Below are 26,985 nucleotides of genomic sequence, written 5' to 3'. Positions count from 1 at the left end.
TATTATATCAAACTAAACACAGGCAGTATATATTGTATTTTATATCCCCTCGGAGGAAAACGAGGAGGAACAGGTAGGAGCGAGGGATGAAGAGAGAGAGGGAGATGAGATAAAGGAGGAAGAGGATTGTGTGACAGAGACAATCTATATATATATATATATATATATATATATATATATATATATATATATATATATATATATATACATATATATATATATATATATATATATATATATATATATATATATATATACACACACACACACACACACACAGAGAGAGAGAGAGAGAGAGGAAGGGAAAGGAATGGAAGGAGGAACAGGTGGGAGTGAGTGAGGAAGAGAGAGGGAGGGATGGAGGAGAGTGGGGAAGGAAAGGAGAGGATGGAAAGAGATGAAAAAAAGGAGGAAAAGGAATGGGTGAAAGGAGAGAGAGAGAGAGAGAGAGAGAGAGAGAGAGAGAGAGAGAGAGAGAGAGTTTTATGCACACGAATGAATTTAGGTATGAAGCTGTTTATGAGGTAATTATAAATATATGAAAATGCAAAGAAAGTGTTTGCTCGTCAGTGTGCCGCAGGTCTGCCGCCGGTAGGCCGGCGATCTACCGCCGACTGACCTGCTGCAGTCGCCGGTCGGAGAAATCGAAAATCGTATATGGTCGCCGGTCTACCGCAGGCAGACCGGCGGTAAGCTGCCGGTCCCGGGATTATTGCCTATTTTGTCGGCGGTCAGGCCCCGATCGGCTTATCGGGAGTCATCGGGGACGATCGGGACCGGGAATGTGTGAGAGCCCCTTTAGTCTTCTCCGTGGCCTTAGGAGCCGGATACGTTTAAAAATAAGCACAAATTTAAGACGCCAGGAAAAGTGCTACATATTTATTACCCCTGATATTTTTCTCTTTCTCTCTTCCCGTCGCAAGAACGTATACGATCACAAAGAAGTCCGGATTTTCCTCAAGCAATAAATAAGCACAAGGGATGCCGTCATGACGTCTTTTCCTTGGATTGAACGTCTTATCGCGTTCTCGGTATTACGCGCATGTGGCCGGCCGCCAAGCATTTCCAGCTGTCAGCTCTAATTATTGGCCAATTTTCTTTATAGAAATTTTTATTGGGCACAATGTTGGGAAAAAGAACAGGAATTAATTAAAGAGTAAAAAGAAAAGTGTAATAGAGGAAACAAAAGGACAGAAAAGGTAAATGCAAAAAGAGATCGAACACCAACTTGACTGAGTAAGCTCAGGGCTCGTGGCAGCTAGGTGAAGTGTGTATGTGCGGTGGACTCCCAAGTCGACCGTGGTGAACGTCACCTAAACTACAACAAAACAAAAGACAAGACAGTGAAGAAGATGAATCACAGAAAACGGGAAGGTCTATCATCCGCCGGATATAAGGCTCAGTTCGAATCCGGCTACGCATGTTCCGATGCCGGACGCATATTTATAATCTGTCTACACAAAAATCCCCCTTCAATGTTTGAGCTAGGGGGCTGGTTATAGGCCATGGGACCACGGGCTCTAAAAAATACCACTGGCCCAAGGCTCCTCCCCCACGCATGACATCATATCTGACGTCATAAACCTCGCCAATCACAGCGCTACTACAGGGTGTCTAAGCAAGGTCAAAGGGAATAATGCGTGCAGGAGGAGCCTCGATCGGGCCAGGGGAATGTTAATTTGTGTTTACCCGGAGCCTTGTCCAGGGTTTTCCTTGATTGACTGATTGATTGCTTATTGTTGCAGGTATACAACAAAGAAAGGAAGGAACCTGCCATCCCAACCCCCAAGCAATACATAATGTGATAGTACAACTATTGACATATATGTAGATAGCACCAATCCTTAGGTAGCACCATGATAAGAAAGAAAAAAATCATGGTAGCTTACAATGGTGGGAGCCAGCAGCTGTCACAGAACTGAGAACGCTATGCATTGCCTGGGAGTCGGGATGAAATGTTACTCCCTTAATTCTCCGTTGTTATGTACTGTACCTTTACAATATTAAGCCATTAATCAATCAATCATTACCAGCCCAGTTTCCGTTTATAAATCTGTCCCTCTTTGATAATGGAAAGCATCACTACATGCTACATGGCAACTCCCACGCGGTCTTGGCCTGGGCTGGGCGGAAACAAGTTGTAAACAAACCGTTGCACCACATTACGTCAAAGTTTCCATAAAACACCCACGAAGAAGAAAGTTTCCTGTGATTATTTTCTTGTCGCCCATCTTCTTAGTCATATGATTCGTTAAGCTGTCCCGCGTCTACTGTGTGGCGACAAGAGGCTGGAGGTGCCCTGGCTGTGCTCTCTCCCTTGCCCCGTTACGTATCGAGATAAAAAGCAAATACGTTTCGTGACGCAAAAATGCCCAAGAGAGCTTGACACCACTTTACACGGTTCTTTTTTTTTTTCCTTGCACTGCCCAATATTCCTCGCGGTCACCCTCAAAGCCTCCCTCACTTCCTGTCCACAGACAATCGCTGAAAGAAGTGTTTGTTCTATCACTCGTTACAGTGTTTTGTGAGGATTTACTTTTATTTCTGGTTAGTTTTCATGCTTTCATTGTTAAATTGCTTTGCACATGTAATGGGAATAGTTAGATTAATTTAAAGCACATCAAAACCTACCAGTGAAAACAGTTTTGTCTGCTACCAAGTTAGGTCTTTAAGGGGTATTTACCTAAACTACAACAGTGATTGCAAATATATCAGGAGCTGGTGCAGCAAAGGTTAGAGCTTCGCATCTACACCCGCCAATCAAGGCTACCTATACAGAAAGTGAGGTGTATGGGGAGACACCCTTGCCCTGAAGCAGCTGAAGGGTGGCGTGGCAGGAAGTGTTTGACAAGAGGCACCACGCAAGCAGTGGCAAAACAACAACCATGAGAGAAGAGGGTAAAAGAGAAAGCACATTCTCTTGATCACATAGTTGACTTGAGAGACGAGTCAAGCCATCAATAGTCATTTAGAAGTCCACCAGTCACCTTGTTTCCTGTGGCAATGGAGTGCTCCTCCTCTCAAGATGATTTTGAGGTAAGCATTACTTGAAGACATGAGTATAAATGAGAATAAAAATTATAGTGAATACAAACTTATTAACAATTTTTCAGGGATCCTTCATTTGCTGCTTCTGAAATATAATGATCATGCTAAGTGGGAACTTGACATAATTATAGTTTAGTCATTCTCAATATCTTAGTAAGCCACAGCCCCTTCTCCATTGCCCTGGGTCATATAACAGCTATTGTGCGGCAATTTTGGATGTAGTAATGAGCGCCTTACCACAGAGAAGTAATATGAAATAAATAATAACATTCACTGTACAATGTTGGAGCATTCTTAACTGTTGATATGCAGTTATTCTTTGTCCTAATTTTCCCTCATCTCCATACTCAAAAATATATTCCCCATCCACCAGTTGCTCGTCCGTAGATTTTCTGCGCTGGGCTGACGTGATTTTCCACCAAATTTAGTGGAGAACCCACTCAATTAGCAATCCTGTGTTGTGAGAATTAGTGTTGGAACACTCATACGTGGGAGATTTGAGTGCGGGTGGAGCTCGCAGCGAGCGTTTAGCGCCACCAGCAAATACGCCTAACTCCCGCTGCAAGCATTTAGTAATGAAAGGTTTAAGCAGGCTGATAGTGATGTATGAAATCTGTATGGGCCAAGGAAAGATATTTGATGTGATGATTATTTTGGTTGGTGAATTTTTCCTTTACTCCTTTGGTTTGACTTGTATGTGTAATCCTTGTTAAAATTCCTCTTTACTCACAGGAGACATACAAGGTCCTACACTTCTTCCGCAATGAGTGTAGTAACATCTTGGCACAGCTCTTGGTCAAGGAGCTGAGGAACAGCAACTATGTCAAGGGGTTACTGGAGAGCAACAGAGAAGGCACCCTTAGCATGTCCCTCTTCAGGCTACTGAAGACTGTGAGCTCGAAAGGAAAGAAGAAAGCATCAAAGAAAAGTCAATGCACGACAGAAGAACCCGGCAGTTTCTCTAAAACTCAGCACCTCAATAACCTAAAGTACAACGAGGATGACCTCGCTCCTATACAAATCGGACAAATGCTGCTGGAGGAAGGTGAGACAGTTTCAACTGTTGAACGCCTCAGTAACCTTGATTCTGCATTCCTTCTCTGGATCCTCACCAATGAAATCCTTGAATTCCCTCACACACAAGAGGTGAATGAGGCTCTGGCCACCCTAAGGGAGATCAGGAACAGCATCTACCATAGGGACAGTTACAAGAACAGCAACAAGAGTGTACCAGAGCTGCTTGATCAGCTCTGCACAATGGCCAAGTTTCTATGCCAGTATCTGGGCAAAGATGATGCCTATTTCCAGAGTTACATGTCTTACACGCCAAGCAGTTTCAGCCCAATATTTAGTAAGTTGACTACTCTCCCTTTAATTTTTTTGTTTGGTCAGCATTATTATTACCTTCTGAAACACTGAGTATTTGTCAGTGTTCAGAATATTAAGTCATGAAAGCTTAGTACTCATCCCCTTACCAGGCAGATTTATTTTTATTTTTTTTCATTAGTCTTCACAGTTATAAACAGTTCCCGCTAAAGACTTGTATGAATTGATTACAGCTTTTAATCTTCTCTCATTGGTCACCACAATTGTTGTAGCATGTTGAAGCAATTGAGTGTTTATGAAGGGGAGTTCAGAACACTGACTCACATGGAAGAGAAACACCTGTTCACTTGTATCGCCAGCTGTGAGTAATTTTGCACCTGTAATTCAGTGCAAAACTTCACATATACTTCTAGCACAAGGCAGTGTATTTTGTCGTGTATGCCCTTCTGTAGTGTGTTGCCAAGTAGTCTGTATTTTATCTTACCTTTAGCTTCATATACCCTAAACTGTTGCTTCGCATTCTGTATACCACAAGAGGGAGTATCAAAACACCTCTGGAACAAAATTTGGTCTTTTTTTTCTATTTTGGCATATTTTCTAATAGGAGTAGCTTTTTTCTTCTTTTTAGCCATTGATTCATCTTTTCTTGTTAAAGTGAAATCAGGAAAGTCCTCTAACATTGGGCTTTGGCTTATTATCTCTCATTAAACATCGGCCATTTTTAACAAAGGCCCTATTTAAGTCAGTTGATCAATTTTTCTTACATTAAACATCTGCCATTGGTCCATCTTTCTCACTAGACATCTGCCATTTGTTCATCTCTCATTAAACATCTGCCATTTGTTCATCTCTCATTAAACATCTGCCATTTGTTCATCTCTCATTAAACATCTGCCATTTGTTCATCTCTCTCATCAAACATCTGCCATTTGTTCATCTCTCTCATTAAACATTTGCCATTTGTTCATCTTCCTCATCAAACATCTGCCATTTGTTCATCTCTCTCATTAAACATCTGCCATTTGTTCATCTTCCTCATCAAACATCTGCCATTTGTTCATCTCTCATCAAACATCTGCCATTTGTTCATCTCTCTCATTAAACATCTGCCATTAATTCATCTTCCTCATCAAACATCTGCCATTTGTTCATCTCTCTCATTAAACATTTGCCATTTGTTCATCTCTCATCAAACATCTGCCATTTGTTCATCTCATTAAACATCTGCCATTTGTTCATCTTCCTCATCAAACATCTGCCATTTGTTCATCTTCCTCATCAAACATCTGCCATTTGTTCATCTTCCTCATCAAACATCTGCCATTTGTTCATCTCTCATTAAACATTTGCCATTTGTTCATCTTCCTCATCAAACATCTGCCATTTGTTCATCTTCCTCATAAAACATCTGCCATTAATTCATCTTCGTTCTCATTCAAGATTAAATGGTATCACGAGTCCTTTAACCCTCACAGGAGAGCTGCAGCAAGAGATCTACAACAGCTACCTTGACAGCATCCTCCGACGAGACTCTTACCATCACCAGATCATGCAGCCCACCATCAAGCACATCAGGTAAGGCCCAGAAGAGTATGGTGGACGGTGTGGTGCCTTGGGATTAATATATTCTGGGATCTACAAGCTTTCCTCTTTCTCCATTTATTGCAACAAGTACATCTGGTATTCAGTCTTTGATACTGGCTTTCCACTGCATTTTTATCAATATTTTGGATGGCTAATGCACATGTCACTTTGTATACATTTCCTTTTCTTCTCTGCTCTGTTCCGTTCTTTGTCTTAATTAATTTTCAGTGCAAATTGTTCTTATATTTCTCTGCCCTTGTTTCCTTCCTTGTTCCATTTTGCAGTACTCATCACCTTTTTAAATCTCTGCCTGTCCATTTAGATTTTTTTCAAGCACACTCCTTAAATTTTTTTACCCTCTGTTCTTGCTTACTTTCATGTGCTTTTCTTCTTACCTCATGCCTAGGACAGACAAATGCTGGTCAAGAAAAATACTTGAATATCCCCTCCATATATTTCCTTTGTAGGATGTACTGCTTTTATTTATTTCTTGTTGCCTTTATGCTTGTCTTGTGCAATTTTCCTTCCCTTCTACCTTCACACAGCCTGGATGGACTATTTCAGTGCTCTTTCCTTTCTTTTCTGGAGGATACTTTTCTGGAGGATACTGAGTGTGAGACTGTGGACAACCTGATGAAATTTTTGGCTGAGAAGCAGGTTGACTGTGTTTTTTCCCTTTCTTTCTAGAGGGTATTGCCAGCCAGATGAGATTGCAAAATTTTTCTTTTTATCTCAATATGAATAGTTTTTAATGCTCTATTCTTTCCCTTCCATTTCAGAGGGGACTGCCGGTCAGATGAGATTGTGGAGAACCTGGTAAATTTTTTGGCTGAGAATCAGGTGCGAGTGAGTGAGGAGCCCCGCCCGGTCCTGTTGTGTGGGGCGGCCGGGGCTGGCAAAACCTCCACCCTGCACTGTCTGACCCTTACTGTTATTCATAAGCAGTGTAGTGATGGAAGCTTCCCTTTGGTGGTGAGGGTGGACGAGATAGAGATGAAGTACAAAACAAGGGAGGAGTTCTGGAAGTGTCTGTTCAAGCAACTCGCTAAACTCTGTCCACAAGCAGAGAAAAAATATGGCCAAGAGGAAGTGGTCAGTGTCTTGTCGAGCTACTCCAACAGTAACAGTTTCCTCTTCCTGATGGACCAGAACATCCAGGGCACAAGGAGCCTCAACTCCCTGATGCCTTACATGGACCGTGGGACGTGGGTGCTGTCCTACCGGGGGGTGCCAGATCCCTCCAATTTCTACCGTGTGCTCAAGATGGAGTCTCTCTCGGAGGGTCAGGTCAATCAGTTGCTGTCTGCAATCATCAAGCCCAAGGAGCAGTGTAACCTTGTGTCTCAGTTGTATGAGAGGTGTGACTATAAGGGACTCATTGATACTCCAGACATGGTGTGCATTTTTGCCAAGGTCTGCTTGGAGATACAAAGTTGCGATTCCTTCTATAGGCTCATTCAGATTTACATATACAAAAATATTCCTGCAACAGATGAGAATGAAACAGAGTTGATAAAGCTGGGGAAAAAGGCATTTCATACAATAAAACTAAACAAGAAGTATTATGAAGAAACTTCTTTGAATGACATAGCAGACATTGTGTGGCGTTTGTTCCTGGAGCCTGCCCAATCAAAGAGATTCTTCTTCAAATATCGGGTAGTGGAAGATTACCTGGCAGCCAAGTATGTTGTGAAGGAGACCGAGGTGGCCTGCGAGTCGTGGCTGAAACAAGCGACACTCTTCAAGAGGGTGTTTGAGATAGTGTGTGCCTTTTGGTGCAAGGAAGAGGACGGCATCAAGAACAACCTCCCCTACATCAGGAAGTACCTTCAGAAGCTGTTTGAAATTGGGCCTCACAAAACAAGAAGAAAGAAAAGGAAAGAGGAAGCAATGGAAACTGACGAGATTGCCAAGGACAATGATCATGCCACCAATCAAAACAACTTTGTGCGATGGAATTTCTTATCAAAACTGGCAAAGGACAACCAGAACAATCAAGACATCTTGCTCATACTAGCAGAACTCTTGGCCTGCAAAAATTCCTGGCTCTTTAAATGCAAATCAGTAACTGAAAAATGCTTAGACAACCTTTCTCTGGTGTTTAGGCATATTAAACTAACTAAAGAGCTAACCATCAAGCTGGAAAGTGGCCCCAACGTGGCCATGCTAACCAAGCTGTGGGGTATGCTCAGTGACCATGAGGGGGTCTGCAGCAACACCACCGTCCAGCTGGTCATCCATTACACTGAGACAAACTGGATCATGCATGAAAAATTCCTCACAATGTTTCCTGCCACTGTAGCTCAGACCACAGCACCACTCTACATCACCAAGTATGTGGGTCCCCTGCTGTGCTCTGGGACCGAACAGTTCCTGAAGTGCTTGTGCATGCAACGGCTGGATGTTCTGGATGCTTATGTGTGTGACTTTGGCTCCTTACGTGAGGTTTTGGAACACCGACAGAAGCTGAGGAGTGTTGTTGTGAGGCTTAACTTTAGAGTAGCAGAATTGGAGATACCAAACATAATGATAAAGCTGTCCTCCTCCTTCCCTCTCAACCTCACCATCACCTACTTTGAGGGTTTACAGGCACTGCTAGACAAGATTGAGTCACCGCGTCGCCTCTCCTCTCTTAGAATCTACAGAGTTTATATTCATGAAGGCTTCCATTTGGACTTAAGTCGTTTCTCAAAGCTGGAATTCCTGTCCATCAAATTTGTTCATATGGGAAAGTTACCATCTCACTATCTGTTAGAAGTGTCTGAAGAGAAGATGGAGGTGGATGACATTGAAAACAAAAGAAAAGTCTCCCGGCTGCCCCTTGAACAGTGGGCATTACAGCTTGTACTCAATCTGCACCTCCCTGCAAGGCTGGGGAGACTACTGTTGAGGAACCTCTCATTCTGTGATGATACCAATATACCCATTTTAAACAGGTACTGGAGGGGGCTGCCATTTCAGAGACTAGTCCTGTTAGATACTCATCTCTCCATGTCAAAGTTCAAAGAAATCTTGCAGAGCCTCGTTAATGATTCCAAAGTAGACGATGTCAGAGAAAGTCTTGAAAAGAGATGTCGATTAGAAGAGGAGGATCCAGAATCTCTAAAGAATGCCATGAAGCAAGAGCGTCTTGTGAGACAAGAAAGGGAGAATAAAAGACGGCATAAGCCAGAGGGGAAGGAAGTGATAATTACTAGTGATGCCAAGCTGTGCAGCGAGTGCCACCTCTTGTCCTGCACCTGTGTCCAACCCAGCATCAGCCACAGCAGGGACACCTACCACGACTTTGTCACCTTGGTGAATGACATCTACTCTTATGAGATCCTCAGCATCAGCTACAACAGCAAGGACATCATACTGAGGAAGGACTTGTGTGGAGACCTGCACCTACAGTGTCCGTTAGCCTTCCTGAACGATGAGATGGCAGAGCGACTCGAGTCGGCAAACCCTGAGTTGTTGCAGGGGCACAGGTACCTGCAAGAGCTGAGCCTGGTACTGGGAGCCCTGGCCCTGGCTCAGGCCATTAGCCTGACTCACACTCACCTTTCCCACAAAGGCGCTCTTTGTCTGTTGAAACACCTAAAGAAGAAGAAGCAACAGTTTGGCAGTATTGAACCCTTCAGGCTGACTATTTTCTCCCGCTATTACCACACCTGCTCCAAATCTGTTGAAGAAATGCGACATAGCCCCTTCACGAGGGAGATACAGAAAGATGACAGCTTGCAGCAGTTCAACTTCCGATGTAACTGTATGAAGAGGTGCCATAATTTCAAGAAGTCCATTAATGGCACTATATATTTCAATGATGTTCTCTTTAATGGAAAATGAAGGATAATTCAGTGCTCATCAGAACTTCAGACAAAAACTTACATCACCTGTTAATACTCATTCACTTTAAATATATATTATGCTAATACAATTATGCACCTTATAATTTTTAAGCTTGATAGGCTTGAGTGGGGAAAGAAATTGGTTCCAGGCTCCCTGGCAGTGTTATGTTGGCAATGTACGATACAGGCAGCCTCACTTATCACTCAGTAGGGACATACAGGGTTGCCTTCCCCACCCTTCAGTGTTATTGTAAGAGGTGCATTCTTCTTTTAAGAGAGCACAAATGAAGCAAATTTATTTGATCCTGTTTATAATACAATTTGCATATTAAGTTTGAAGACAGTAAGGGCACTGTGATCATTGTACCTGTGATTATTGATTATTTTACCTGGGTAGTAGCTCTTACCTTTAGCAATTTAAAAAAAAAATATACAGAGGTGTATACTTTAATGAAAAAAATATGCAAAACTGTTGGTGCTACAGGCAAATATGTACAGTAAAAGTATAAACTTAAATATATTGGTAAAAAATAAAATTTTGAAAATATATTTACAGTAAAGAAAAATATTACAGTATATATGTTATGAACATCAATCAATCAATAAATGGGCTATACATCGCCACCTTATGATGCCAGCCCTGGGAATCCCTCCAAGTAAGTCTCAATGCAGGCCCCCTTTTGATCTTAAGTACCCCAAGGCAGGATCCACTGACTTGCTCGAGCCACAAGCTCTATAGGTGTCCCCTTGGCCTCCTCCACTCCACATGCCTACATAGCTGGAATTTGCGTTCACAGACTATGCATGTCGTGGGACTATGCAGGACGTGGGATTACACAGTAATCACCAATTTGAAACACAAGTCTTTCCAGTGATATCCCATGATTCTGCCAAGACACTTTTTACCAAAGATGTCAATCCTCCTCTTCAAGTCACTATTTAGTGTCTATGGCTCACATCCATAGAGATAGGGTGTACAAATGACTTGAAGAATGGCATGTTAAAATTTTTCCTATAATCAGCCTCCATTAAAAGAAGGTGTGGCACTACTCAAATGCCATTATATATATATATATATATATATATATATATATATATATATATATATATATATATATATATATATATATATATATATATATATATATATATATATATATATATATATATATATATATATATATATATATATATATATATATATATATATATATATATATATATATATATATATATATATATATATATATATATATATATATATATAATAGTTTGTATAAATAAATCAATAAAAGTTCCTACAGATAAGATAATTAATTACTTCACAATGCCCACAGAGTTTCAAGACTACACTTGGAAACTTTTGTTGTGATGGTGGTGGAGTTGAGGGTGCAGTGCTGCTGGTGCACAATGACACGGATGTGAGAAAGTATCATGACTGTGTAAATTGTGGGAGGATGTTTGCTATGCTGTCCAGTGAGCTACACTGTGACCAATGGGTAGAACTGTGACTGTCTGGCGTGACTTGTTAATGGGAAGGTGTGTACTATGATCATCAGCTTAGTGGAGAGGATATGCTGTGACTGAAGGGATTAATAGGAGGTACTGTAATGGTAGTGACTGACAGAAAACTGGTTGGCAAAAAAAGCAAGAATTATTACCTGCCAGTTTAGAAGAAAGGATAAGCTGTGACTGGGAATGATGGGAAGTGCAAATGCTCCTCCACTTGCAAAATTTTGATGTTAAGATGGTGCAACAGTGAGAAACTGGTAAAATCTTTACTTTATATTGTGAATTTTGATGTTTCATTATAAAATAGGGTTTGTGTTAGATGATTCACCTAACTGTAGCCTCTGGTTAAGTGATCTGAGCATGCTGAAGGTAGACTAGGCTAGGCTAGGTTATGATGTTTAATAGGTGTGAGTTTGACATGATATTTTAAACTTCTGATGGGTTTCTTAGAATAAAACCTCACCGTGAGTAGAGGAGCATCTGTACAACATAACTCCAGACTTATGAAGCGTTGTATTAGTATTTATTAACATGTGGCTAGTTCGCCTTTTTAATTCTACTTTTGGGATGGAGTTATAAGAGTTGGATTTTCAAAGTCAATGTATTGCAAATTCAGTCGAAAAAAAGTGATATAAAAAAATCAACAAAACCAACTAACTATGCCTTGAAAAACAAATGAAAAAAGACAAATCAGCCACATTATTGTTGATGAAGACTATTATGATGTGTAAAAAAATCAGCCATAACTCTGCTGACTAGTGGGGGACAGTTAAGTTAGAAGAGTTATGTGGTTTGGCTGTCAGCTTGATAGAGAAAAGAACGTTGTGTGAGTGATGATTAGACACAAGACAGTTTGGATAGCAGTACAAATGATGACTGTCAGCTTAATAGAAGGATAGACTGTAACCACAGGCTCAACAGGCAGTAGTGTGACTGTCTGGTGACCAGTTGAGGGATGGGTTGGTATACATGAAGAAATGTGTTGTGACTACCAACTCAGTAGAAAGGCATGTACTTGAGGAGGAGCCGAACAACGAGCTTGTCCACGTCGATGCTCCATATGAAGTCAATGTGGTTGAAGGATGGCAGTGGAATCCGAACGTCATGGACCACGTTGGGTAAGCTCATGGCGAGGAGGGTCTCATCCTGTGGCCGGAGATATGGAGGAGGAGAAATGAGTGGGTAGGTAAGGTACGTATATAAACACATACAAACACACACGCGCACACACACACATTAGACAAATCCTGTAAACAACCATTAAGTAAATACAACCAAATAAACACCCACACACATAAATACTCACACCCACTAGTAAATAAATGAATAAATAACAGGGAAGAATAGCTTTATCATGAACCATCTTGGACCTGGCAGCAAACAGTTCAGCATATGTCTCTTTGACTGAAGTTCAAGCTAGTGTCTGTTGCCCTTACTGCAAAACAATAATAAAAAACAAATAAATAATGAATGAATAAAAACTAAAATTGAAACAACTCTTATGAACCAAAATGAAGCTGCCGACAACTAGGCCTCTGCATGTCCACTCTACCAAAGTGTAAGCTAGTTCTGTCTTCTTTACTGTGAAAAGAGAGAAAAAAAAAGTAATAATAATAACCAACTCTGTCGAACCCATGAGCCAACAAAGAAGCCAGTGAACACCAAATAGTGGGAGGCAACACACTACCCTTGGGTCGGCCAGGAAATCATTGACGGCCCAGAGGAGCCCCACCGGAGCCACCACGTTTGCCAGGTTGTACACGGGCGGCTGAGTCTGGTTGTAGCGCTTCAGGTTCTCCTTGGTGCCGAAGTCAAAGTGCTGGAACTTTCCTGGGGTGATAAAGACACAAAGACATGAACTCAATATGCGTGCACAGGAAAGAGTCACATGCAGAAACGTCTATTTTCTTTCATACGAGTAAAACTGAAGCAAACTTATTTTTCTTTTCCTACAACCTTTTCCTTCTACTTTACTTCTACTCTCCTTTTACTTTCTCCCTCTACATTATTTCCTCCTTCCTACAGCTTGAACTCGCTCAAGATCAGAACTATGTGACAAAATTAGATAATTCTTTTTGGACATCTTTTTCTGTTCTCTTTATTGGTGCAACATTTTCATAGGCAGTTTTTGGATGACATTTTTTTGTTCATCTCTTTGTCTGTCTCCTATACTGGAAAAAAAAGAGGTAATGATCAACTGTCATGAGCCCACACAGACCTACAGACAAGCAATCTAGTATCTGCCTCCATGACCACAATTTAAGCGAGTGTTGCTACCTCTACTTAAAAAGATAAATAAATGAATATATAATGAATAAACAAATATGGTTCATGCTGGGATGGATTCCTTTACCCGCCCTCACAGATAATACCACCACAGTACAACCCTCTTGTTAACTAACTCATTAAAAGCACATACTTTATTGAACAAGTTTTTTCTATTTACAGAGAACTAAAGTATGGTTATAAAAGTGAACAAAAAATAAACGTGCAATACGAAGAAAAGCACAACCTAAGATATGTTCATAATGTGCATGCCTGACACAGCCTTCCACCATGCTTTGTAAGGGTGGGCCGAGGGGCAAGAGGCAGAAGCAGCATTACGCAGCAATAACACCATCACCACCGACCTGATTTCACCCCTTGAGCAAAGTGAGCCAACGTTCTGACCGAGGTGCCTGCCGGGTTATTGGCCAGGATTACAGGGAGCCAAGTCTGTGGAGAGTCAAGGAAGAAGAAAGGAGAGGAGAAGAGCATGCCATAGCACATCCACCTTAAGTAAATAAGCAGGTAGTGCAAATACCCATAGAAAGTCCTGTTTTACATTGCTCATACACACTGGTTTGGTCTACAGAACTATGCACCAGTCTATCAGTCTCTAAATTACATCTGTGAATTGCTCCACTCATCTGCAAGATTGTGAATTGCTCCACCCATCTGCAAGACTGAAATGGTGTACCCAACTACAAGACTATGAATTAGTGTACCCTTTGGAGGACAAGTGCCAACTTAGTGCAGCTTGGAGTGTCCAGAGAAGATGGCCACTCTGCTACTTGCCCAAGGAAACTTCAGTATACAGGGGGTCCTCGACTTACGACGAAGTTCCATTCCTAACGACATGTCGTAACCTGATTTTCGACACAAGTCAGAACACACCTAAATAAGCACCCCCCTTTTTTTTACGTCGCGGCTTACTGCGCAGTTAGCCCGCTGTCACACTATGCAGCGCTGCTGCATTATGAAAACACACACAAACAAAGGAGAGGCGTCACAGTGTTGTGGCACTGCCACATCTGCTGGACAGCACCGCAACATGCTGCGTGCTGTGGCGATGCCACATCACGCCGGATGTGAGGGGAGAACACACACAGTTCTGTGCACGTGGTCACACTGTCCAGCAACGCCGCATGACGCTCTCCTGTTACCACTCTTGACAAAATATTTGACGTGCAAGAAGAAAGATAGAGGTAAATGAGGTGGAAAAGATGAGAAAGGGAGAAAGGAAAGGAAGAAGAGAACAAAAGAGAAGAAAAAAGCTAAGATAAGAGTAAACAGGAAGAGGAATGGGAAGAGAAAGATAGATAAAAGCAAAAGAGGGCAAAAAGAAGAAGGGAAAGGGGGATATGAAAATAAATGAAATCGAGAACGATAGAGAAGAGAGCTGCTTAGCTGCATAGTGTGACATGGTACAGAAATGCGGTGGTGCCGCATAGTGACACTGGTCCTAAGCTTTTCCCTGGTTCCGGGCTTAGGCCTTGTGCGCGGCCAATGTTCGTAGGTGTTTCGCCCTTTTCAGAGCGTTTCACAGTGTCTAATTTCACTTCCATAGTAATGGCTTTCCTTTTCTTACAAGCACTGCCATCAGAAGAGTCACCTTTACGCTTGTGAGGCATGATTAAGGGCACAAAGGAACCCAAATGGTGTACGAGCGGAATGGAAACAAAACAGTGCAACGCTTGGTGACGACCTGTTCATCCGCCGCGCTCAACAAACTAGTTCCTGCGTGAAGTTCGTATTTACGAAGCAAACGTCAGAAGTCAAAACAAGAATTATTTAATCATTTATGGGGACCGCGTTGTAACCATGGAACGTCGTAGGTCGAGACCGTCGTAACCCGAGGGCCCCCTCTATGTGCCCCAAATGAGTTATCTAAAACACCCACACATACATCACATCTATGTAATGAACACCATTTCTACTTTTCAAAACATGTGAAAAATTGATCTACCCAGAGGAAAAATCTATTTCCCAACCATTTGCCATGGCATGGCTTCCTGTCTCCCATCAATATCTTTGTACTTTGATTTTCTAGTTACTCTTCTTCACATTACAATTTCTGTGGTAGTGAGAGCTGAAATCTACTTCAAAACATGAGCTACCCAAGATCCTCTCCTCTACATGGAAAATACAACACAAAAATGGATTGCACTACTGTCATTACTGTCACAGGGGAATTCTACTTCTCAAAGCACATAAGATTTTGATCCACTCCAGAGAAATAAATTTCTTTTCCAACCATCTGCCTGTGATTCAAACCTGGTCCCCCAAGATGCAAGGCAGACACTTAAGCATTAAGCCAAAGAACAGACTGAGGCTTAAGGTCTTTATCTGTGTCAAGGATCATTACAGCTACGTTAACTGCTGTATCACAAGTTGAATCCATTACGCTATGTACAGTAGTGGACAGAAGTGAAGACACACATTTCAGTACAATTCAGTCAGCTGGCGAAAACTGGCAACTATTATGTAGGTACCGTTAGTTTGAGTATCGGTAATACCGGTCCTGAGAACTCCAGTACCAGTACCATATATGCTGTCAGTATGTATAATAGATAGGAAAAGTTTGTGCCAGAACTTTGCTAATATCTGCTGTTAGTGTTATTAGATAATGAGTCTTTTCATAATATCTATATACTGATTTTTTATGTAGAAAGTAAGTACTCAGAGAGAAAGGGTCGGCACACTCCAGTACTGGTACCGGTACTAACGGTACCAGCGATGCTGTCGCACGCAGCATGGGTCATGCTTTATTATTTTTTTATTTAATATATTTATTTATTTATTTATATATTTACACACACACACACACACACACACACACACACACACACACACAAACTATACAAACTATTAGGCTATTGATATAATCCTTGTAAAATATGTGTAGCCTAGTATCGTATGGTGTTCCCTACATAGTAGCATCATTTTCCATGGCGCCCGCCGTGTCATTATAATATATATATATATATATATATATATATATATATATATATATATATATATATATATATATATATATATATATATATATATATATATATATATATATATATATATATATATATATATATATATATATATATATATATATATATATATTAAAATATAAGGCTAATAATAACCTTTATAAGATGATGTGTGTAGCCTATCATCCCAAGGAGTTCTCCCTACACTGAACGATAACGTTTCATAAATCTTCGTCCATTGTTCTTCCACACTCAAAGAGTATCATTTTATCATACGAGTTAAAATCATGTGCAAGTATTAACGTTGATTATTGATTTTATGTTACGGTTTGATTAAAAGAGTTGGACATTATAGTAATATAAATAGCGGAAAGATCAGCCATTGGTAGTTGTCAGAAAGCAAAGTCAAATTAATGACATGATAATTGTTTTAGCATTAAATGGATATTTTCACCCCCGGCAAAGTACTGTTACCTTCTTTTATTTATAAGCAAGTGTTTTTATCAGGTATTTTACAAATTTATTGCTTGTGAATCAAATTAAAAAGGAAAACTCTTTAGTGCCTGTGAACGAGTTACTGAAATCTGTGTCTTCACTTCTGTCCGCGACTGTACCAACACTTAACATATAGAACTCTGCCTTGTCAAATGAATAAAAATCAAATGCTGCATAGTTTAACATATAACAGAGCACCAATACCCACCATATTGAACTCAGCCTCGTCAAATCCCGTCAGGAGGAACATGCTATTCATGCACATGAGCTTCTGGTACCTCTTGGTGGTGCAGACCATCTCCACCCACTTGACGTACAGCTTGTTGTGGGGCAGGAACTCGTACTGGCCCAGCAGAGAAAGCAGGACCTGCGAGCAACACCAGTCACCATGTATCACCACCAACAGCACTAATAAATGCAATACAATACCCTAACCTGTTGTGACAAGCCAACATAACAAAACACAATGTACAAAGACACATACATATCAAATAGCCAGATTACACCAAGATGGCAATTATTACCAACTAAAAAACAATACTCCACATACTTCATTTAAAATTACTTTTTCTCCTAACACACTTTAGATGATGCCATTAACATGTAAAAGTATTTTATAGAAAGCTTGTAGGGAACAGGGACTGGCACTGAATATTGGTGGAACTAATCTAATGGGAATGACCTGAGAAGGGGGAGCTTGTAAAACAAGCAAAACTCTTTTATTTATTCTTTTTAAATTTATAGGTGAGAAGCCAAGTACTAAACAAAAAAATATTATAGTATATAAATGTCCACAATATGAAAAAGAAAAAGAAACCTAATATGGCAAAAATGAGTCATCAAATTTAGTTCTAGAGGTGTCTTGACTGATGAAGAGGTGTCTCCCTGATGAGAGCTTAAATATTAGTGAGGTGAAAATATAATATAGACTGTTCTAGATTACCTGTGAAATGAATCAACTGTACTCCAGCCACGCACCTCAAGCTCGTGGGCAAACGGTGTCAGGTAGCGGATGGGGCTGAGGATGTGCTTGACGGTGGCCACGGGTCCCAGCCCAAACATGGCCCTCACCTTGCTGTTGTACTCTGGCCGCACTGACATGGCTGCGAAGAACACGGTGGTTCCTGCAACACAAGGGTGGCGGTGATGGTGGGGGCAGTGCTTTTAGTTACTTAAAGAGACTTGAGGTGACAGCTTGGCCAGTTAGTGAAATTGTTATTAGAATGGTAGTGTTAGAGTGGTAATTATTTAGGATCATATAACTTGCTAGTAAAGTTAGGTAATACAATGGTAGTTAGTCAGAAGTGCCAATCTAAAACTTGGTAACAAGGTGGTGGACATACTGTATGGTAATAGTACAAATTGTGACCTTGTGATTACTGGACAATTCATACAAAATTTCAATCATACTAATCAGTGTAGAATGTTAACCTGGTAGCAGCGACGGGCCAAATTTGTGGCTTTACCGTGTCAGAGTGACGGGCCAAATTTGTGCCATGATATAAACCCCCCCAAATAGATGATGCATAAACTGATCATAAATGCTTTGATATCTATTATGAAATGGTTTGTGTGAGTGAGGATATTTTCTCATTTTTCTTGCTTAGAGGGACCATTAAGAAACATGATCCCCGCTGCTACCGGGTTAAATTTGATGAACACTCAGACATGGGACCCCAAGACAGTAGCTCATTTCCTGTCTATCCCACCAAGGTATATACCAGCACACTGCTTACCCATGCTGTGACCCACATAGTAGAGGTTCTTGTGGCCAGTCTTGTTCAGTATGTAGTCAATCATGGCTGGAACATCATACTGACCTATCTCATCCCAGCTGCAAGAAGAAAGGATAAATAAACTACATGGTGATAATAAAAATTGTACCCACGTTATTTATCACTATTATTGCCGTGTGGTCGAGCAGGCAACTATAGTCCATTCCAGCGATTATGACAAGAAACAATGCTCAAAATATGGTAACAGCTTTCTAATAACCACTGTTTTAGGCTATTTTATGACACCCTCATAACATGTATTTAGACCACAAGGGAGAAAAAAGCATCTGAATATACTACACTTTACCACCAAGATGTCATAACTATCACTTTATTTTTAAATGCTGCATCAGTCTTCAGCAACAATAATGTGGCTGATATGTCTTCTCTGACCCATTGTTCGAGGCGTGGTTAGTTGGTTTTGTTGATATTATACATCACTTTTCATGACTGAGTTTGTAATATGTCAACTTAGCTCTGAAAATCCAACACTTCTAACTAAGTCCATCTAAAAAAATGGAGTAGAGAAGCCAAAGTAGCCACATAACTGTTAATAAATACCAATACAATGTTAAAAAATGGCGTATCTGATGGCAACCAAAGAATTAATGACACAGCTGCCCATTTCATGCTCCCTCCATATTTAAGTCAATCCATAAGCTGTCACACCCCTCCACTGGGCCATTCCTGAGCAAGTGACATACAGGCACACAGAACCCAGACCTGCTCCCCAAAGTATATTAAGACATCACCTATCAACCCTTTCTATCCATCTCTTGAGTCAATCACCTGGCTGTCATGATGGAGGCTGGAAGGTTGACTTTTGACCGGAAAAATGCACAGGGGAAAGGATTGTGTGTGTGTGAGTGTGTGTGTGGGGGGGGGGGAGCATTTGATGGATTAAGCAGTAAAGGGATAAAGCTGTTGTGATAGGGGTGAGCATTACTTTTGTCAGACTCGCTGGAATGGACTTAAAGTGATGTTTGTCAGTTAGAGGAAAAATCATGGTACTAACAATGAAAGGCCACTAATTTTGGGGGGGTTGTATGGACGGGGATAGATGAGAAGTATAGAGGCAGGAGCAAGGAAGGATGTGCTATTGTGATGTCTGAAAGAGTGTGGAATGGTGTGACTGATTATGGCTGGAAGGGATCAAGAATTGTGTGGGTGAAAGGAAAGGTAGGTTTAGAAAAGTATGCATGGGTGTGTATTTATGCACCAGTAAATGTGAAAAGTAAAAAAGAACTGAAAGGGAAGCTTTTTGGGAGGAAGTGAATGCATGTTTGAAAAGTTTTGAGAAAGAAAGGAAACTTATTATGATGGGAGATATGAATGCTAAAGTGGGTGATGAATGTGTGATGGATGTGGTGGGAAAATGGGGGATACCTGGGAAGAATGAAAATGGATGGATGTCTGTGCTGAGAGGGGAATGTTCCTAGCGAACACCTTCTTTCAGCACAAGAATATCCACCGATACACATGGAGGAGGGGAGAAGATAATGAGCAAAAAGGATTGATTGATTATGTGGCAGTAGATGAAAGGCTTAGAAAAGAAATTTGTGATGCGAAGGTAGTAAGAGGAATGTTCGATGGATCTGACCATCTTGCAGTGCTGGCAAAGTTAAAGCTGAAAGAAAAGTGGGTGTTTGAAAAGAAAGGTGAAGTAAAATAGGAAATACTGAAGATAGAAAAGTTACAGGAAAAAGAAATAAAAGATGAGTATAACCATGAAACGGCAGAGGCCTTAAATGAAAAATGGGAAAGTGTAAAAGATAATAATACAAATATTGAAAAAGTTTTTGGAACATTTAAAGAAATAATGGCAACTACAACAAAAAAAGTGTTAGGGATGAAAGTGGTGAGAGATGGAAAAAGAAAAGGAAATTCATGGTGGACAGAAGAGATGAGGATAGTAAAAGAGAAAAGGGAACTTTTTAAGAAAACTCAAGAAAGAAATGTGGCTGAACAAGTAAAAAGGGAAAGGAAAAAGAAATATAGAGAATGCAAAATGAAATTAAAACAAGCAATAAAAGAAAGTAAGAAGAGAGTTGATGAAGACTTTAGAAAAAGACTAAGTGGAAATATATAAAGGGAACAGGAAATCATATTGGAAAGAAGTAAAAAATGAAAGAAATGCAAAAAATATCTCCTCAAGTAAAATAAATGAAGTTATGGATGAGAATGGAAAGATGTTGAAAGACGGGGAAGCTGTGAAAGAGAGATGGAGAGAATATTTCAAAAACTTAATGAATTTTGAGGATGGACGTCCAGCAGCTGTAACAGCAGCAGTTTTGAGTAGAGGTAGAGGAGGAGTATATAAAGAAAGAAGTATAACATATGAAGAAGTAAATTTTGAGTTGAGGTAGAGGAGGAGTATATAAAGAAAGAAGTATAACATATGAAGAAGTAAATCAGGCAATAAAAAGATAAAAAAATGGAAAGGCAGCAGGAATTGATGGAATCACAGCAGAAATGTTGAAGTGTGGAGGAGATGTAGTTATTAAATGGATGGTCAAGATATGTGAAGTAGCATGGGAGGGGAGGGTGGTGCCAGCAGACTGGACGAAAGCCATCATTGTCCCAGTTTACAAGGGGAAGGGCAGGAGAGGGGAATGTGGGAGCTATAGAGGTATAAGTCTCCTGAGTATACCCGGAAAGGTATATGGAAAAGTCATAATAGAGAGGGTGCAAAGACTTACAGAAGAGAAAATCAGTGAAGAACAAGGAGGCTTCAGGAAGGGAAGGGGATGTGTGGATCAGATATTTGCCTCCAGGATAGTAGTAGAAAAAATAATAGCAAAAGGAAAGAAACTATACGCTGCCTTCATGGATTTGGAAAAAGCTTATGACAGAGTTGACTGGATTGCATTGTGGGATGTTTTACAGATTTATGGTGTGGGAGGAAAACAGCTTAGTGTAATAAAGTCTTTCTATGAGGATGCATCTGCATGTGTCAAAATTACTGGAGAAACAAGTGAACATTTTGAGATAAAAGTGGGCTTAAGACAAGGGTGCATCATGTCACCATGATTATTCAATATTTACGCTAACTGCTACACACACACACACACACACACACACACACACACACACACACACAAAAAAAAAAAAAAAAAAACATCTGAGCTTATTTTAGCTATACTACAACCTTTTCCACATCAGGTAATTCCAAAAATGTTGTACCTGCAGGTGGGGGCACCACACACCTGAAATCCCAGAACTTGCCATCCTTGCCGTCAGGGTTGAGGGAGGTGTGGTGGCGGGAGTATGTGTTGCCCCGGGCGTTGCCGAGCCACACATCATAGCCAGAGTCTGCCATCATGTACGCTGTGGAAGAGGCAATGACAATGAGGTTAAGGCGGCCACTTCACAGTCTATTGATTATCTTCTGGTCTATATCTTCCTCCACATGCCCTTTTATTTTATCTCCCTTGCCTAGTTCAAGTGAATTCTGGTATCTACAAGAACTTTAGGTAATGAAATGCAGAAAATAACTAACACAGTCCCTCACCAGGAGCCTTCTCAGGTGCCCCCATGATCCAGCAGGCAGAGGAGGAGAGGAGCCCATGCTGCATCAGGACCGGCGTTCTTGGCAATACTCGGTTCTCCTCCTGCCTGCTGCTGCTGTTCCTCCCTGCCCGGCCATGGGGAATGCGGTGCAGTGTCAGCAGGTAGCCGTCCTCCGTCTGTACCACGTGAGTCTCCACGGGGAAGCCATACTTGGTGATGAGGCCTGGCTGAGGGAAAGGGAAGGGCTGGTGTTAATGTATGGTTGGGGATAAATGATGGTGTATGACTGTTCCTCAGGGGCTGCCTTGAGTATGTTGAGAGGCCTCTTGCAGACCAATTATCCTTGTGTAGTAGTGAGTACCCTGAAAAGATTCAAGTTATATGTGGCCTTATATCACTTCCCTGTGGATCGGAGTTGTAGGGAAGAGTATGAGATTAATTTATAAAAGGGTGAAGTAACCATATACAAGTTAATTCACCAAATGGGGAGTGAACCCCTGACCCTTGTGGTGGTGTCATGAGATCAACACTAACTTACTGGTATAATATGAGAGACTAGTGTGCACCTATTGATGCTTTGGTGCTCACCGCAAAGCATAATGTGATCTAATTTAGGGGAATATTTAGTGTGGATTAGGTTGTTAGTTTGAAATTTAAAGTTATTTGGTGAAGTGGCCTCTGCTACATGTCTAGGTAGGTTGTTCCATGGGTTGACCACTCACCGAGAGAAAAAGTGTTTCCTAGTGGATTTACTGAAATGATTTTTGTATAACCTGTGTCCATTACCCATTAGCATGTTTCTGTTGACTTCAAAGAACTGGGTGGTGTCAATTTGCTCATAGAAATTAAGGATTTAGAAAGTTTCTACAGCCTTCCAAAGTCGTTAGGCCAAGTTGTAGTAGTCACTAGTCTGGTGGCTCACCACTGCATAGCCTACTCTAAATGGGCCTTGTAGAGCAGCGGCTCCCAAAGTGTAGTGTGCGCAGCCCTGGGAGTGCGTGAGCTGATCACTAGGGGTGTGTAAGGAGAAAAAATAATGTAATGATGGATTTTGTGTCATTAAAATTTCAAACACATCATTAACTGCCATTGTTTTAAAACTAACGTATGCTGTACGCTTCAGCGGAGTTGTCTGTTCTTTGTTTGAAACTTATCCAGACTCTGAGCACATTCATCCACCCAACAGGTACATTTTTGTTCAGTTTTGAGCCATCGCTCAGAGCCTCATACTTTGCGAGCACAAAATTCGTAAAAAATGGACAAAATTTCAGGAAATCGACGGGACCTTAGTGGTGCTCGAATCTTAGCGGGGGTACGTGGACTCGGTCACCACCAGGGAGGTGGTGCATGGCCTGCAAAGTTTAGGAACTGCTGTTGTAGAGGATGATGAATGCGTCAGTGAAGAGGTAGTCAAAGGTGTGCTTTAATCAATGAGGCTCACATACTAATACAGCAACTCCAGATTTTTCATATAAACACAAGGGGGAAGGGAGTAGAACCTGTCTTCTTCCACTTTAGATTAGGTCAGGATGTAACCCCCTGACCCTTGTAGCAGCAAGTGCCATGAGGTCATAGGTAATAAAATGGGGTTCTTGCCAACAGCTAGGCATTCACAACCAACACAAGAGGTATAATGGACACCCTGCTGCCCCTGAAATCCCATGTATCTGCATTAGAATAGCTTTTTGTCACAGTTTAAAATGGTGTAATGTTTAATGTGGTAAAAATTGAGTTCCTGCTTATATGTAACCACTCAAACCCAACGTACAGGTACAGGAGGAACTCTCATGCTCCTGTAACATGTAGCAGCATTAAAATAAAGGAAATGTGCTTATTACAGATTAGAGGGTGTATTTATTTGCTTAATGATAAAATTGGGTTCCTACCTATAGTTATCTAACCATTCATAACCAAAATGGCAATACTAAGGAACAAAGGACACCCAAATTCCCTTGTAACACCATATAGTTGGGCTACTCAACTATTATGAGCAAAGGTCCGGATAAATATTGTAACTGAACCCCGGGGTCCTGGAGTAGGAAAAACTATGATTAAAGAACATGAATGTCCTGGTGATGGATTCTTGCAAGTGTATTTCCTTGTCTGACTGTAGGGCCTACAGTCAGTCCAGGAAATACACTTGCAAGAATCAATCACCAGGACCTTCTTGTTGATTAATTACGGTTATACTTTTTACTCCTGGAGGCTGGGGTCCAGTTACAACACTCGGGAGGTCTGGAATCAGACCGCGGGCCACCAATGGACCGTATTGGCTATACAGGCAGCGCCACTTGTGGCCACTCAGTGAACTGTCAAAGTAGTACTTTCCATAGAACTCAAATTTTTTTTTGTCAAGGTTCTGAGGCTGCCTTCAGGATTTAGGTAGTGTTAAAGTTAATGAGGTTTCTGCACACTTTACTCCTACTCATTTCCTGACTCTACCATTTGACATGGAGAAAACTGAAATCGGGTAGGAGTGAATATGATGATGGGTTAAAGGTGAGTATCACGGTTGTATCCCTGAGACAGCCTCAGACGCACTCTAGTCTATAACTTGAACTCTATGGAAAATTCAACTTGGAGTTGAGTGGCCACATGTGGCACTGCCTGTATAGCCAATACATTCCATTGAGTAGCCCTGCCATGTAGCATAACAACAAGGAGAAATAGTTTTTTTTTTGTTAAGGTTTAACGGGGCAGAGTTCATAGTTTTGGTTAGTGTTAAAGATGAGGTTTCTGCCATGTTATAAACCCCCAAAAATAGATGATGCATAAACTGATCACAAATGTGTTGATATATATTATGAAATGGTTTGCGTGATGATTTTTTTCTAATTAATTTGCTTAGAGGGGCCTAAAAGAAACATGATCCCCGCAGCTATCAGGTTAAAAGAAGAGCTTATAAGTTACTACGGTTTAATGAATGTATTGATTGGCTTAATTATTGGGTTCCTGCTTATAAATATCCATCGACAACCTACAACAGTGGTACAGAGCACACTCTAATGCCCCTGTAACACCATGAAGAGGCACAAAAATAGAATATGCGTTTTTTGTGTCATGGGTTAAAGGGCTGAGTACGTTGTTTTACTTTCCATAATGATAAAAAGAGTTCCTGCCTATATCTAACCATGTACAACCAACAGAGAGGTACAAAGAACACTAACACCCCTGTAACATCCTCTACCGGCATTAAATTAGAGGAAACGGGCTTTTTTTGGTCATGGGTTAAAGGGCTGAGTATGATGCTTTGGTTAGTGATAAAAATGTTCCTGATTATATCTAACCATTCACAACCAATATAGCAACATAGAGATACAAAGAACACCCTAATGCCCTTGGAACACCAAGTAGTGGCATTAAAACAAGGCTTATCTGTCATCACGGTTTAAAGAATGTATTGATTTGCATAGGTTTGGGGTTCCTGCTTATAAATATCCATCAAAAACATACTATAGAGGTTTAAATGACACTCTAATGCCCCTGTAAAACCAGGTAGAGGCATAAAATTAGAATGAATAAGCTTTTTTCTGGTTAACTCACCTGGTTGCTACCCCATGTGCACAAGTTAGCAAAATATGAGGTATATGAAATAGGGACAGAAAGGGGCAGCTGAAATCTGTAGGTATGCCAGTCTGTTGGGGTTAATAATATATAACTGAGTAAGTATAAGACAATTAAGTAGACAATTAAGTAAAAAAGACTGAGTTGTGTACCTTGCACGGATAATTTTTATATTAATAGGTGTGGGTGTATTAATTATTGTTTAGACCCATAAATATCCATCGACAACATACAACAGAGGAACGAAGAAGACTCGAATTCCCTTGTAACATCATCTACCGGCATAAAAATAGAGGAAATAGTCTTTTTTTGCCAAGGGTTAAAGAGCTGAGTTCGATGTTTTGCCTTGTTTACATCCGCGCGGAGTCACGTGTTGGCCTCCGCGAAGTGCTCATCACAGAACCCTGGATATCTTTGGCTTCATCTACCTTCTCCGCGCTTATTTCACGGCTACGTCTGCTTCGGATGGAATAAATAGGTACTCACGACGTCCAGGTATATGTCCGGGTTGACGTCTTCGCCTTCCTTCCCTTCAAGACGGCCTGCGAGGAGGAAGAAGAGGAGGGAAAAGAGGATGTGCCTAGCCTGCCCCTCCATCACGTCTGAGCTGACCGCCGCCTCCCTTCTTCCAGACCAGCTGATTGATGCTCTCTCTCTCTCTCTCTCTCTCTCTCTCTCTCTCTCTCTCTCTTGTTGAGGTCAGTGTGTCTGTCTTGTCTTTCCTCCCCTCAGTTTTTCTTATTTATCCTCATTTTCTTGTTATATATAATCATCTTTCATCATCATAATCTCTCTCTCTCTCTCTCTCTCTCTCTCTCTCTCTCTCTCTAAGCGGACGCGACAGCGATGACACACGCACATGAGAGAGATATTTACATAGATTTACATAGAAAATCAGACCACACAGACCCCATGGTCCAGACTTGGTGGTCTGTCCTTAAACCTAAGTGATTTTACATTAATCAGAAGACTCCAAAACGTTGCATTTCTACTCTAGTTGATATTAAGTTGAAGGAAGTGACGGTCGAGCTTATTTTTGAAGGAGTCAATCGTGTTACACTGGACCACTGATGATGGGAGCTTATTCCATTCTCG

The 26,985-nt window shown here is 41.0% G+C and overlaps 2 protein-coding genes across 4 annotated transcripts; one reads left to right on the top strand and one right to left on the bottom strand.

Moving 5' to 3' along the window:
• Window positions 1-492: 492 nt before the first annotated feature.
• Window positions 493-10,075, top strand: LOC127005126 (uncharacterized). 2 transcript variants are annotated; one of them, XM_050873721.1, is made up of 5 exons: window positions 493-2,547; window positions 2,716-3,036; window positions 3,781-4,399; window positions 5,850-5,949; window positions 6,738-10,075. In XM_050873721.1, exons 2-5 carry the CDS (start codon window positions 3,004-3,006, stop codon window positions 9,784-9,786), a joined length of 3,801 nt encoding a protein of 1,266 aa, XP_050729678.1. In that variant the 5' UTR covers window positions 493-2,547; window positions 2,716-3,003; the 3' UTR covers window positions 9,787-10,075. The 2 variants fall into 2 exon arrangements, with proteins under 2 accessions (XP_050729678.1, XP_050729677.1); XM_050873720.1 differs by having other exon boundaries at window positions 493-3,036.
• Window positions 10,076-10,221: 146 nt separating this feature from the next.
• LOC127005127 (gastric triacylglycerol lipase-like) lies at window positions 10,222-26,541 on the bottom strand. Of its 2 annotated transcripts, none has more exons than XM_050873722.1 (9): window positions 26,377-26,541; window positions 22,328-22,553; window positions 22,023-22,143; window positions 18,778-18,875; window positions 18,020-18,165; window positions 17,250-17,408; window positions 13,931-14,015; window positions 12,988-13,130; window positions 10,222-12,446 (listed from the first exon to the last, which is right to left on the bottom strand). In XM_050873722.1, exons 1-9 carry the CDS (start codon window positions 26,485-26,487, stop codon window positions 12,297-12,299), a joined length of 1,239 nt encoding a protein of 412 aa, XP_050729679.1. In that variant the 5' UTR covers window positions 26,488-26,541; the 3' UTR covers window positions 10,222-12,296. The 2 variants fall into 2 exon arrangements, with proteins under 2 accessions (XP_050729679.1, XP_050729680.1); XM_050873723.1 differs by having other exon boundaries at window positions 22,328-22,549; window positions 26,377-26,522.
• Between the last annotated feature and the right edge of the window lie 444 nt (window positions 26,542-26,985).

Source organism: Eriocheir sinensis, chromosome 29 (assembly GCF_024679095.1).
Source record: "Eriocheir sinensis breed Jianghai 21 chromosome 29, ASM2467909v1, whole genome shotgun sequence".
Taxonomy (NCBI): Eukaryota; Metazoa; Arthropoda; class Malacostraca; order Decapoda; family Varunidae; genus Eriocheir; species Eriocheir sinensis.
The sequence above is the reverse complement of the archived record's forward strand: the minus strand, read 5'-3'. Positions and strand labels throughout refer to the sequence as shown.

Bases quoted from the DNA above. Each gene is read 5' to 3' on its own strand.
- LOC127005126 (XM_050873721.1), top strand. From the start codon at position 3,004: ATGGAGTGCTCCTCCTCTCAAGATGATTTTGAG. The intron at 3,037-3,780 runs GTAAGCATTACT...CTTTACTCACAG, and splicing joins CCTCTCAAGATGATTTTGAG to GAGACATACAAGGTCCTACA. The intron at 4,400-5,849 runs GTAAGTTGACTA...TAACCCTCACAG, and splicing joins CAGTTTCAGCCCAATATTTA to GAGAGCTGCAGCAAGAGATC.
- LOC127005127 (XM_050873722.1), bottom strand. From the start codon at position 26,487: ATGGAGGGGCAGGCTAGGCACATCCTCTTTTCCCTCCTCTTCTTCCTC. The intron at 18,166-18,777 runs GTAAGCAGTGTG...CTTGTGTTGCAG, and splicing joins CTATGTGGGTCACAGCATGG to GAACCACCGTGTTCTTCGCA. The intron at 13,131-13,930 runs GTCGGTGGTGAT...TTATCACCCCAG, and splicing joins TGCTCAAGGGGTGAAATCAG to GAAAGTTCCAGCACTTTGAC.